This window comes from Chiloscyllium plagiosum, chromosome 5 (assembly GCF_004010195.1).
Source record: "Chiloscyllium plagiosum isolate BGI_BamShark_2017 chromosome 5, ASM401019v2, whole genome shotgun sequence".
NCBI lineage: Eukaryota > Metazoa > Chordata > Chondrichthyes > Orectolobiformes > Hemiscylliidae > Chiloscyllium > Chiloscyllium plagiosum.
The window spans coordinates 68,113,186-68,126,852 of NC_057714.1; the positions used below are offsets into that span (position 1 = coordinate 68,113,186).

Genomic DNA, 13,667 nt, shown 5'->3' on the forward strand with positions numbered 1-13,667 from the left:
CATTGGTGCAAATATCAAGAAGCAGGGTATTGATTGAAGGCAATTAACAAAGGAGCCAATAGCAATCTGTTGAAAAACCTTTTGTCAGCAATGGTTAAGATCCAAATGCATGAGAGTCATAGAGGCCTACAGCTGCTAATTCTGCCCCACTGAACCAGGTCTCAATGATAGCAATGACATTGTATACACTTTAATAATTTGTGCTTTCAACTCACCTGCCTTGTTCATCAGATTCTTGCATCAAATTAAATACCATCCAACCTTGACAACTCCCTTAAGCCTTAGCTGACTATTATTTTCAATGTCCTTGTGACTCACTTGCTGCACCCTCTACATTTGGCCATGCATCGCTCCCTGCTAAACCTTCTCTCAGGATTCCACGCCATTGCTAAAGTTAGTTTAAATCCTCCCCAGGGTTGCTGATTCTATTCTGGTTCAGGTGCAACCCATCCAACTTGTACAGTCCCAGTGTTTCAGAAGTATAAAGCCTTCCCCTCTCCAGTATCTCTCCAGTCACACATTCATCTGGAGTAGCCTCCTACTTCTATACTCACAAGCACATGGAACCAGAGGTAATCTAGGCATTACTACTTTTTAGGTCCTGCTTTTTAGTCTATTTCCCAGATCTCTAAATTTACTTATAGAACCTCATCCCTTTTTCTACTTTGGTCACAGGTACCAATATATCTCAATCTCTTCTGTCCTCCTTCAGAAAGTGTACCTGAGAGTTTATTGGAGACAGACAAATTAGGGTTTTCAAAGAAGTTTTGAATAACTATTTAAAGAAAAAGAATTTCCACAATGACAGATAATACCATGGGACTGAGTTGTTTATGCAACTAGACCAAAAGGACTTTTGTAACCACTCTACAGTTTGAGGGAATGTATTTTGTTCTTTTCAAATTATTTTTTATTGAAAACATAAATAGTGAAAATGATTTTGACAATATTTTTAGTTTTACAACCTCAATATTTAAATAAATTGGCAGTAATACAAAGGAAGAAGAAAAACCAAACAATGACATAACTGAAATTGTAACAAATTATGCACAAAATACCAGAAGTGTATTTTAAACTCCAATGATTGCTTTGATATGAAAAAGAAAGAGTATACAGCAAAGCAAAACTCCACAGAAGACCTTTTCAATTTAAAAAAAATGCCACTTTTCAGCTCTGAGACCACGTATGCATTAATAAAGACAAGTTGGAAAACTGAGTTTCATCTACAATAGCTATTCAAAACTGTAGGGAATCAGTTTAGTCTATCAGGAAAAGTAGAAAAAATATTGAAACATTCTGTATTGAATAGAGAACTAGACACCAAATATCAACCAATAATCTTTCCAAGATCTAAAAAAAAAAGGTTATTGCAATGTCAAGTTCAATTATTGGCACTATATCTTAATCAGAGCCACTAATCCAGAACCATATCTTAATATCTTGTCACTGTGTAGACTTCTCAGGCAGAAAGCTCTTTTATTTCAAGCAAGGATGGTACTTTTGCAGGGGTCCATGATACTTCTAGACGTTAATGTGAAGTTTCTCAAGCAACAGCTGGAATAAAGTACTGAAGGGACACATCTTCGTGCAGTAAAACAAAGTGAATAACTTTGTTAGTCACTATATCTGTAAAGAAAATACGTAATATTATTGAAATGTTTATGTAAGTATCAAATTTAACAAATTTCAGACATATAATCATAAAATAAAACAAGCATTAGCTCATTTGTTTAAAATAGGTTATATGAGAATTAGAACTTGCCACTATATACAAGATGTAACTTTTCCCACTCATCTAAGACAAATATGTAACTCGGCTTGCTTTGTAAGTGTGATAGATCATTTGCAGTCCTCACAGTAAGAGAAGGGCCTGTGCTAAACTGGATGTTCTTGAGACAAATCATTTCTCAAGAACATAAGAAACAGACAAGAAGTTTGGCCCAGCAAGCCTTCCTTACCATTCAATGAGATCGTGGCTGACCTTCTACCTCAATTCACATTATGTACACTCTGCATTACTTAATTTCCTATGTGCACAAAAATCAATCAATCTCTGTTTTGAACACTTTGTATCAACTGGAGGGATGTCAATGCATTGGAAGCAATTCAGAAAAGGTTTACAAATACCTTGAATGAGCGGATTGCCTTACAAGGAAAGGCTAGACAGGTGAGGCCTGTATTCCTCTGGAGTTTAGAAGAGTCAGCAATGATTTAACTGAATCATATAAGACCCTGAGGGGACTTAACTGTGTGGGTATTGAAAGGGATTTTTCTTCTTGTGGGAAAACTAGGGGATATTGTGTAAAAATAAGGGGTTGTCCATTTAAAATATTTTTCTTTCAGAGGGTTGAGTCTTTGGCCTGTTTCCACACTATAGGCATTCTATGAATCTTTGAAATTCTCTTCCTCAAAAGGCAGGTGATACTGAACCTTTAAATAGTTTTAAGGCAGAGCTAGGTTGATTCTGAATTATCAAGGATATGAAAGGGTATCAGGAATATGCAGGCATGTAGAGTTGAGATTAAAATCAGATCAACCATGATCTTATTGAATGGCAGAGCAGGCTCAAAAGCTTCAGGTAGTCTTGCTCCTTGTTCATGTTAGTCCTCAGGAGTAGAGAATTTCATTTGAGTGAAGAAATCCCCTCTCAGCTCAGTTCTAAATAGTGGACCCCTTATTCTGAGACTGCATCTCAGGACTCCGAACCTGGACTCAGTCTAAACGTCCCAACACATTTTTATTGCTTTAGTTTAAGTCCCTTTATGACAAATGCTAATGATGACGTGTCTTTCTAATTGCTTGCTGCACCTGCTTTCTATCTTGTGATTTGTCCGTTGTGCAAGAACAGCCAGGTCTTTTTCAATGCTACCTGTCTCTCATCATTCAAAAAATATGCTTTTTCAATTTTTCCACACATTTTATTCCATAAGCTACTTCCCTGCACACTCTTTCTCAATGTTGATATCCCATTGCAGCATCAGGAAGGTGATGGCCTAGTGGTATTATTGTTAGACTATTAATCCAGAAACTCAGCTAATGTTCTGGGAACCAGGATTCGAACCCCACCACAGCAGATGGTGGAATTTGAATTCAATTTAAAAATATCAGGAATGAAGAATCTGCTAAAACCATTGTTGATTGTCAGAAAAGCCCATCTGGTTCACTAATGTCCATCAGGAAATGAAATCTCTCCTAGTCCAGCTTACATTTGACTCCAGACACACAACAATGTGGTTCACTCTCAACTGCTCTCAATTTTCCTGCTCCTCGGATGCTGCCTGGCCTGCTGTGCTTTTCCAGCGCCACTCTAATCTTGACTCTGTTCTCTGAAGTCCAAAGATGTGCAGGTCAGGTGAATTGGCCATGCTAAATTGTCCGTAGTCTTAGGTAAGGGGTAAATGTAGGGGTATGGGTGGGTTGCGCTTCGGTGGGTCGGTGTGGACTTGTTTCCACACCGTAAGAAATCTAATTCTAATCTAAAAATCTAATTCTAAAAAAAAAACCCTATTAACCCTTCAAAGACCTCTGTACTAACATCTGGAGGCTAATGGCAAAATTCAGACAACTTTATCAAATATGAGTCAAGCAACAGTCTGATATAGTCATACTCAACAATTATACCTTACAAAGTCTAGACACCACTACCACCACACCTGGATATGTCTTATTCCACTGGCAGGAAAGACCCAGCGGAGGTGGCAGCACAGTGATATACAGTCAGGAGGGAGTTGTCTTTGGAGTCTTCTATATTGACTCCAGAACAAATGAAGTCTCATGGCTTCAGGTTAAACACAGGCAAGGAAACCTCTGCTGATTATCACTAACCATCTCCTTGGGCTGATGAATCATTACTCCTCGATGTTGAACAACACTTGGAGGATGCACTGAGGCTGGCACGGGTACAAAATGTAATGGGTAGGGAGCTTCAATATCCACCACCAAGAGTGGTTCGGCAGCAGCACTACTGATCGAGCCAGTCGGGTCCTAAAGGATATAACTGCTAGAGTGGGTCTGCGGCACGTGGTGAGGAAGCCAACAAGAGGGAAAGACATACTCAACCTCATCTTTACCAATCTGCCAGGTGCTGATACATCTGTCCATGACAATATCGGTAAGAGTGACCACCGCACAGTCCTTGTGAAGACAAAGTCTGCCTTCACATCGAGAATAACCTCCGTTGTCTGGTGTGACTCCATTGTACTAAATGGAACAGATTTTGAACAGATCCAGCAACTCAAGACTAGGCACTCATGCATCGCTGCGGGCCATCTACAGCAGCTGAATTATACTCCAGCACAACCTATAATTTCATGGTCCGGCATATCCCCAATTCAACCATGACCAGTGAGCCAGGGGAACAACTCTCGTTCAATGAAATGTGCAGAAGGACATGCCAGGAGCAGCAACAGTCAGACCTGAAATTGAGGTGTCAACCTGGTGGAGCTACCAAACAACATTACTTGCATGCCAAACAGCATAAGATTGCCAGAACTAAATGATCCCACTTACCAACGGATCAGATCGAAGCTCTGCAGTCCTTCCACACCCAGTCGTTAATGAATAATTTAACAACCCACTGGAGGAGAAGGCTCCACAAATATCCCATCCGCAATGATGGAAGATCCCAATACATCGGTGCAAAAGATAATGCATTTGCAGCAGTTTTTAGCCAAAAGTGCTGAGTGAATGATCCTTCGTGGCCTCTTCCAGTGGTCCTCAGCATAACAGATACTAGACTTCATCCAAATCAATTCACTCCATGTGATATCAGGAAACGATTGGAGGAACTGGATACTGTGAAGGCTATGGGCCCCGAGAACATTCTGGCAATAGTACTGAAGACTTGTGCTCCAGAACTTGCCGTTCCTCTAGCCAAGCTGTTCCAGTAGAGTTTCAATACTGGCATCTACCTGACAATATGGAAAATGGCCCAGGTGTGTTCTGTACACAAAATGCAGAACAAATCCAACATGGACAATTACTGCCCCATCAGTCTACTCTCGGTCATCAGTAAAGTGATGGAAGGTATCAGATAGAACCTATTCAACAATAAACTGCTCAGTGATGCCCGGTTTGGGTTCTGCCAGGGCCACTCAGCTCCCGAACCCATTACAGCCTTGGTTCAAACATGGACAAAAGAGCTGAATTCCAGAGGGGAGGGGAGAGTTACAGCTCTTGACCTCAAGGTCATATTCAACAGAGTATGACATCAAGGAGCCCTAGCAAATTGAATTCAATGGCTATTAGGGGGCACTCCCTTTGCTGCTTGGAGGCAACATATGAAAGATGGTTGTGGGTGCTGCCCGATTAAATTCTCTAGTTTCTTAATTTACACTGGTTTTCTTCAGTTCTGCATTCAAATGAAACCCTTCAATCCTGATTATTTGTGGAATATTTATGGAACAAGTCTCTGTCATTTTCTTATTTCCCATTACAAGATAACATCTTGCCTTCCCAAGCTTGCCTCAGAGTTACGAAGATTACTTGATCTATTAAAAGAACCTCTAGCTACATAAACAATGCCTTAGAAGATTACAAAAAGTACACATGTCCAAGTAAAATGCAAAAATAATTGTCATGTGCAACTTGGTTATTGAAAATTTTAATTTTAAAATTCTGCTGAGTTTTCAATGGCTCCAGATTTACAGTAGGGCAATTAGCTCCCTGCTTTGGCTGAAGTTTCGTAAATATTGTGTTAGGCTGACATATTCCCATTTGCAGATGAATATGGTCAAAATGCCAACCACCCAGATTTAACATTTCACTGTAGTTTTGTTGCATAATCTTATGAGCAGAAGAACATAATAATGGCATGTTTACATAATTTATAAATAATCATACATTTTCCATGGAATTACACAACATGTGGCAGAGATGCTTTGAATAAGGATCTTTATAAAATACTGATTTAAAAATGACAGTTTTGAAAGATAAATTAGATTAAGACCATAAGAAATAGGAGTGGAAGCAAGGCCATTCAACCCATCGAATCCACTCCACCATTCAATCATGGCTGATGGGCATTTCAATGCCTTTTACCCACACTCTACTTGTATCCCTTAAATTCTTAATCTCACAAGGAATTATCATCTCTGCCTTGAAGACATTTAACATCCCGACCTCCAGGATTAAGGCGAGATGTAGACCTTTAGTATAGTGTACAAAGCACAGATATTAAGTTTAGGGAGATTGTGGGAATACATTTCATAGAACATAGAACATGGAAGAATACAGCACAGAAGAGGTCCTTCGGCCCTCGATGCTACACCGACCTGTGAACTAATCTAAGCCCCATCCCACTACACTATCCCATCATCATCCATATGCTTATCCAAGGACTACTTAAATGCTCCTGATGTGGCTGAGTTAACTACACTGGCAGGCAGAGCATTCCACACCATTACCACTCTGAGTAAAGAGCCTGCATCTGACATCTGTCTTAAATCTATCACCCCTCAATTTGTAGCTTTGCCCCCCTCATACAAGCTGACGTCATCATCCTAGGAAAAAGACTTTCACTATCTACTCTATCTAATCCACTGACCATCTTGTATGTCTCTATTAAATCCCCTCTTAGCCTTCTTCTTTCCAATGAGAACAGATCCAGGTCTCTCAGCCTTTCCTCATAATACCTTGCATCCAGATCAGGCAACATCCTGGTAAATCTCCTCTTCACCTTTTCCAAGGCTTCCATATCCTCCCTATAATGGGGCGACCAGAACTGTACACAATATTCCAAGTGTGGCCACACCAGCGTTTTGTACAGTTGCAGCATGACATTACGGCTCTGGAACTCAATCCCTCCACCAATAAAACCTAACACACCATATGCCTTCTTAACAGCACGAGCAACCTGGGTAGCAACTTTCAGGGATCCACGGACATGGACTCCAGGATCCCTCTGCATGCCCACACTACCAAGAATCTTTCCATTGACCCAGTATTCTGCCTTCCTGTTATTCTTCCCAAAGTGAATCACCTCACATTTATCTGCAATGAACTCCATTTGCCACCCCTCAGCCCAATTCTGCAGTTTATCCAAATCCCCATGCAACCTGCAACATTCTTCCACACTGTCCACTACTCCACCGACTTGTGTCATCTGCAAACTTACTAACCTATCCATCTATGCCTGCGTCTAAGTCATTTATAAAAATGACAAACAGCAGTGGTCCCAAAATAGATTGTTGTGGCACACCACTAGTAACTGGACTCCATGCTGAATATTTTCCATCAACCATCACTCACTGCCTTCTTACAGAAAGCCAATTTCTAATCCAAACTGCTAAATTACCCTCAATCCCATGCCTCTGCATTTTCTCCAACAGCCTACCATGTGAAACCTTATCAAAGGCCTTATTGAAGTCCATGTAAAACAATGTCAACTGCCCTATCCTCATCCATATGTTTGGTCACCCTCTCAAAAAACTCAAATGAGGTTTGTGAGGCATGACCTGCCTTTGACGAAAGCATGTTGACTATCTCCAATCAAACTGTTGCTTACTAGATGATTATAAATCCTATCTCTTATAATCCTTTCCAAAGCTTTTCCTACAACAGACGAAAGGCTCACTGGTCATCTCTACCTGGGTCATCTCTATTGCCCTTCCTGAACAAGGACACAACATTTGCAATCCTCCAGTCCTCTGATACTAAACCTGTAGACAATGACGACTCAAAGATCAAAGCCAAATGCTCTGACACCTCCTCAGCTTCCCAGAGAATCCTTGGATAAATCTCATCTGGCCCAGGTGACTTGTCTACTTTCACTCCTTCTAGAATTGATAACATCTCTTCCTTACCAACCTCGATCCTTTCTAGTCTAATATCTCATACATGTCATTCTTCTCCTCCACAATATTCTCCTTTTCCTGAGTGAAAACAGATGAGACATATTCATTTAGCACCTCTCCTATCTCCACAGGGTCCACAAACAACTTCCTACTTCTGTCTCTGACTGGTCCTAGTCATCTTTTTGTTCCTCACACACCTATAGAAAGCTTTAGGGTTCTCCTTTATTCTACCGGCTAAAGATTGCTCATGGTCCTCTCTTTGCTCTTCTTAACTCTCTCTCTAAATCCTTCCTATCTAATCTGTGATTCTACATCGCCTCATCTGAACCATCTCGTCTCATCGTCAAATAAGTCTCCTTCTTCCGCTTAACAAGAGATGCAATTTCTGTAGTAATCACAGTTCCCTTAACTTATCATGTCCTCCCTGCCTGACAGCGACATATCTATCAAGGACACGCAATATCTGTTCATTAAACCAGCTCCACATTTCGATTGTCTCCATCCCCTGCATTTTACCACCCCATTCTATGCATTCTAAATCTTGCCTAATCGCATTATTGTTGCCCTTGCCCCATCGATAACTCTTGCCCTGTGGCATGAACCTATCCCTTTCCATCACTAAAATAAACATAGTTAAAAATCACACAACACCAGGTTATAGTCCAACAGGTTTGATTGGAAGCACACTAGCTTTCGGAGCGACGCTCCTTCATCAGGTGATTGTGGAGGGCTCGATCGTAACACTATCGAGCCCTCCACAGTCACCTGATGAAGGCGTGTCGCTCTGAAAGCTAGTGTGCTTCCAATTAAACCTGTTGGACTCTAACCTGGTGTTGTGTGATTTTTAACTTTGTACACCCCAGTCCAACACCAGCATCTCCAAATCATAAAATAAACATAACTGAATTATGGTCACTCTCTCCAAAGTGCTCACCTTTCCATTCACAAAGCCTATTAAATAAGAGCTTTTAAAATAGAGGATGAGGTCATTAAAAATCAGAGATAATATGAAATAAAAGAAATGCCGTCAAAAAAATGAGGGGACAAATTTGATAATTAAAATGTAAAGGCATAACCGGGAAACTTAGCTTGCAAGACGACATGAAAAATGGAGTACTAGACATTCAGAAGGAACATAGTGTGTACCATACTCATATTATTGTCGTCTTGGCTAATGGCATATGTTTTTTCACTGTGTTAAAAAATGTTATGTGCACAGACTGGGACACAACAATAATACACAACCCATACACATACACTCACAAACACAAATGGTTTGTCTTGAATTTCCAATACTCCATTCATTACTCTTTCTTGCAAGCTCATCTTCCAAGTTTTATGTGTACCTACCATGATGGTACAGCTTTATACCAGTGCCTGTAGAATAATATTTACTGCCCTAGACTGCTTATGGCTCTGCTCGCTTTCTTCATAAGATTTAGCTTTCTCAAAAGATACATGCTTCATTAATAAACTGCCACTTCAATTCTGAAAGTGCAGTTTGCATGTTCAAATGCCTGGAGAAAAATTAACTGTTGCAAAGGCACAGGTGCCTGAGACCAGGTCCAGGACAATCCAAATGAAATGCTTTGACACCATCTATATCAATTGCACGTGTATGATTTATGGACTCTAGGACTAATCTGGGATACATTCCTATCCTGTGGGAGGATGAAAAACGATCCCTAAGCGACGGTTGATTCCTTCTATATAAATAACTGATAACATCGGCATTCTCAATTTAATTTGTGAAAATCAGGAGAAACATTTTTATACAGTGCACAATATATAGAACTTACTGGAATGGCTGAGGTCAGTAACAAACTGAATTATGGGTAGGCAGATTAGAAAGGAGAAAGAAAGGAAAAGGAGAATGTGATCATAAGATCGTAAGAAATAGTAACAAGAGTAGACCATTCAGCCCCCTGGTCAAGACTTCACTGCCATTCAATAGGATCATGACTGAAGAAGGGCTTATGCCCGAAACGTCGATTCTCCTGTTCCCTGGATGCTGCCTGACCTGCTGCGCTTTTCCAGCAACACATTTTCAGCTCATGACTGATCGGACAAGTCCTCATGTCCACTTCTCTGCTCTTTTCCCATAACCCTTGATTTCGCGACTTATCAAAAATCTAACTCAATCTTAAATCTAGAATGTAGATATATGAACTGTGGGAGATTGAGTATGTAGAATATCAGGAGACTCTTATGCCAGTCTTCATGTGCCAAGTATATAGATTGAAAGATCTATTGAGTGTCCTCATGGTGAGAGTATATCTACCTCGGGTTCAAGTCCCCATCTGTTCCAGAGGTGTGCAATAACATCTCTGAACTGATTGATTAGGGAATGACCCATTCCTATATCGTAACTTCTATCCAAAATCTAACAGTAATAGTCAAAACAGATAAAAAGTGGAAAACATATAAACAACTTACTACATATGGCTTTGCTCGGGTTGACTTGCTGTCCAGCAAGAAATTGAAGAAGTCTCTTTATGTCTATCCTAGCTTCAGCCATGCTTGTCGGATCGCTTATTTGGTAGGAATCAGGTTGTGTACCTTCTTCAACTGCCATAAATAATAATTCATACTTCATCAGTTGAATTTTAAGGTTGACGCTAAAGCTTATATTAAAAATCAATTTTACGGTTTTTAAAGCAGAACAGTTAACAGCATATTTCTTGAATTGCAATGCTTAATTCTAATAATAGTATCAAGATCAAAAGGAACTGGTCCATGCTCAGCAACATTGGGCATATCAGCAGATGAGTATAGATTTCACATTTTAGATATTAGCTCCAGGAGCTTCCAGTAAAATAAAGAGGCATCATATGCCACAGATTCTATAGGCCAAGTGCTGAAAAATGGGATTTAAATAGGTTATTGTTTTTGACTGGTGTGGGTGTGATTGGGCTGAAGGCCCTGTGTCATTGTTGTAGACCTCTATGACTCAGCAAAAGATCCAAAACCAGAGGATATCAGTTGAGTTAATTTGACTTATTGGATGGCAATAGCTGAGGTGATCAACTTGTTTGTTAGATATACAAAACTTGAATTTCATGATTTAGTGTTAACACTGAATCTGTATAAATGCATTTTCCCCACGTGTTCCGTGTTTTAGCGTTCAGCAGTAATTTAAAAGCAAAAAAGTGAGTCAAGAGAATAACAGAAGTAACAAAGAGGATTGATGAGGACAGAGCAGTAGACGTGATCTACGTGGACTTCAGTAAGGCGTTTGACAAGGTTCCCCATGGGAGATTGGTTAGCCAGGTTGGATCTCATGGAATACAGGGAGAACTCGCCATTTGGTACAGAACTGGTTCAAAGGTAGAAGACAGAGGGTGGTGATGGAGGGTTGTTTTTCAGACTGGAGGCCTGTGACCAGTGGAGTGCCACAAGGATCAGTGCTGGGTTCACTACTTTTCATCATTTATATAAATGATTTGGATGTGAGCATAAGAGGTATAGTAAGTAAGTAAGTTTGCAGATGACACCAAAATTGGAGGTGTAGTGGACAGCCAAGAAGGTTACCTCAGATTACAACGGGATCTGGATGTAGGTTTGCTAGCTGAGCTGGGAGGTTCATTTCCAGACATTTCATCACCCTACTGGGTGACATCTTCAGTGGGCCTCAGGTTAAGCAGTGTACATGATTCCTGCTTTCTATTTAAATGTTTGGGTTTCTTTGGGTTGGTGATGTTATTTCCTGTGATGATGTCATTTCCCATGGTGATTCCATTTCCTGTTCTTTTTCTCATGGGGTGGTAGATGAGATCTTGATCAGATGGGCCAATGGGCTGAGGAGTGGCGATGGAGTTTAATTTAGATAAATGCCAGGTACTGCATTTTGGAAAAGCAAATCAGAGCAAGACTTATACACTTCATGGGGAGGTCCTAGGGAGTGTTGCTAAACAAAGAGACCTTGGAGAGCAGGTTCATAGGTCCTTGAAAGTAGAGTCACACGTAGATAGGATAGTGAAGGCGGCGTTTGGTATGCTTTCCTTTATTGGTCAGAGTATTGAGTACAGGAATGCGGCCGTAAGGGACATTGGTTAGGCCACTGTTGGAATATTGCGTGCAAATTCTGGTCTCCTTCCTATCAGAAAGATGTTGTGAAACTTGAAAGGGTTCAGAAAAGATTTACAAGGATGTTGCCAGGGTTGGAGGATTTGAGCTATAGGGAGAGGTTGAATAGTCTGGGCTGTTTTCCCTGGAGCGTCGGAGGCAGAGGGGTGATCTTATAGAGGTTTATAAAATCATGAGGAACATGGATAGGATAAATAGACAAAGTCTCTTTCCAGGGGTGGGGGAGTCCAGAACTAGAGAACATAGATTTACGGTAAGAGGGGAAAGATAATAAAAGAGACTTAAGGGGCAACGTTTTCATGCAGAGTGTGGTACATGTATGGAATGAGCTGCCAGAGGAAATGGTGCAACATTTAAAAGGCATTTGGATGGGTGAATGAATAGGAAGGGATATGGGCTGGTTGCTTGCAGGTAGAACAAGATTGTGTTGGGATATCTGGTCAGCATGGACGAGTTGGACCGAAGGGGCTGTTTCCATGATGTATATCTCTATCACTCTAAATAAAGTTATTGCAAAATAGAAAACAAATGTTGAGAATAGCTAATTCATAAAATTGTTTCTCTCCACCATTGCCCAACAGAAGATTTCCCTCCAGATATGAAGAACATTTACCTGCATGCAGACACACACACACACACACACACACATATAAAGATAATAGATAAAACAATAGAGCAAATCTCTTATAAAATGGGACAAAAGTATATAGGAAACTGGAATCTAATCTTTGAATTGTACATTGTCTAAAGTGTACTGTCACCTTGTTCAAGTTTATATCTCAATGTAAAAAGTCACCAAACGTTTGCATAGTAGATACCTCTACCTAGTATTTGACAAAACCTTTAAAATAAAGCAAGGATCTGTCCCGGGGCCATTGCTGTTTGCAATTCATGTAAATAAATTAGATGAAGGCACCAAAGGTAATATAGTATTTCCAAATTTGTCAATGAGAAAATTAGGTGAGAGTGTAAGTTGTGAGAGGGATGTAGAGAGGCTTCAAGGGGATGTTGATGGGCTAAGTTAATGGGCAAGAACATAGTGGATGAAATATAATGTGAATTAATATGAATTTATGCAATTTGGTCAAAAATACAGCCATGATTCTACGAATGACGATGCAGGTTCGAGGTGCTGAACAGTCTACTCCTTTCTTTCTGTGGTTTTACAAGAGTAATTTGTCAACACTGAGATGTTAGAAATTTGTAAATGTTCAATGGAACTTGGAGATGTCCTTGTTCATGAGTCATTAAAGGCATGCATGCAGGTGCAGCAAGCAATTAGGCAGGCAAATATATTTTGGTGTTCATAGCAACAAAGATGTCTTCCTACTGTTGTACAGAGCTTTGGTGAGACCGTACCTGGAGAATCGTGTACAACTTTGGTCTCCTAATCTAAGGTAGGATATACTTGCAATAAAGGAAGTGCAATGAAGGCTCACCAGACTATTCCCTGAGATGGTGATATTGAGGAAACTGAGCCCATATTTTCTAGCATTTCAAAGCATGAAAGGTGAGCTCATTAAAATGTACAAAATTCTTACCTGGAATGATACGGTGGATGTAGCAAGAATGATTCTCCTCGCTTGAGAGTCGAGAGAAAGATGACAATCTCAGAAACGGAATGGATCAGTTAATATTGAGATGAGGAGGAATATTCTTTATCCAGATAGTAGTGAATCTTTGGAATTCTCTACTGAGTGTTGTGGAAGCTCAATTGAGCATGAAGTAGCATAAGAAAGTGACTAACATAAATGATCAACCACGATCTAAATGAATAGCAGAACAAGC

General features: G+C 40.2%; 1 protein-coding gene across 1 annotated transcript in view; it reads right to left on the reverse strand.

Moving 5' to 3' along the window:
* Positions 1-897: 897 nt before the first annotated feature.
* The window catches only part of hus1 (HUS1 checkpoint clamp component), a 42,191-nt gene continuing 29,421 nt past the window's right edge, over positions 898-13,667 (reverse strand). The window contains exons 7-8 of the mRNA XM_043690274.1: positions 10,230-10,361; positions 898-1,626 (exon numbers count right to left, since the gene is read on the reverse strand). Of these exons, the coding sequence (XP_043546209.1) occupies positions 1,544-1,626; positions 10,230-10,361 (215 nt within the window). The 3' untranslated portion in view covers positions 898-1,543. The remainder of the gene's footprint in view (positions 1,627-10,229; positions 10,362-13,667) is intronic.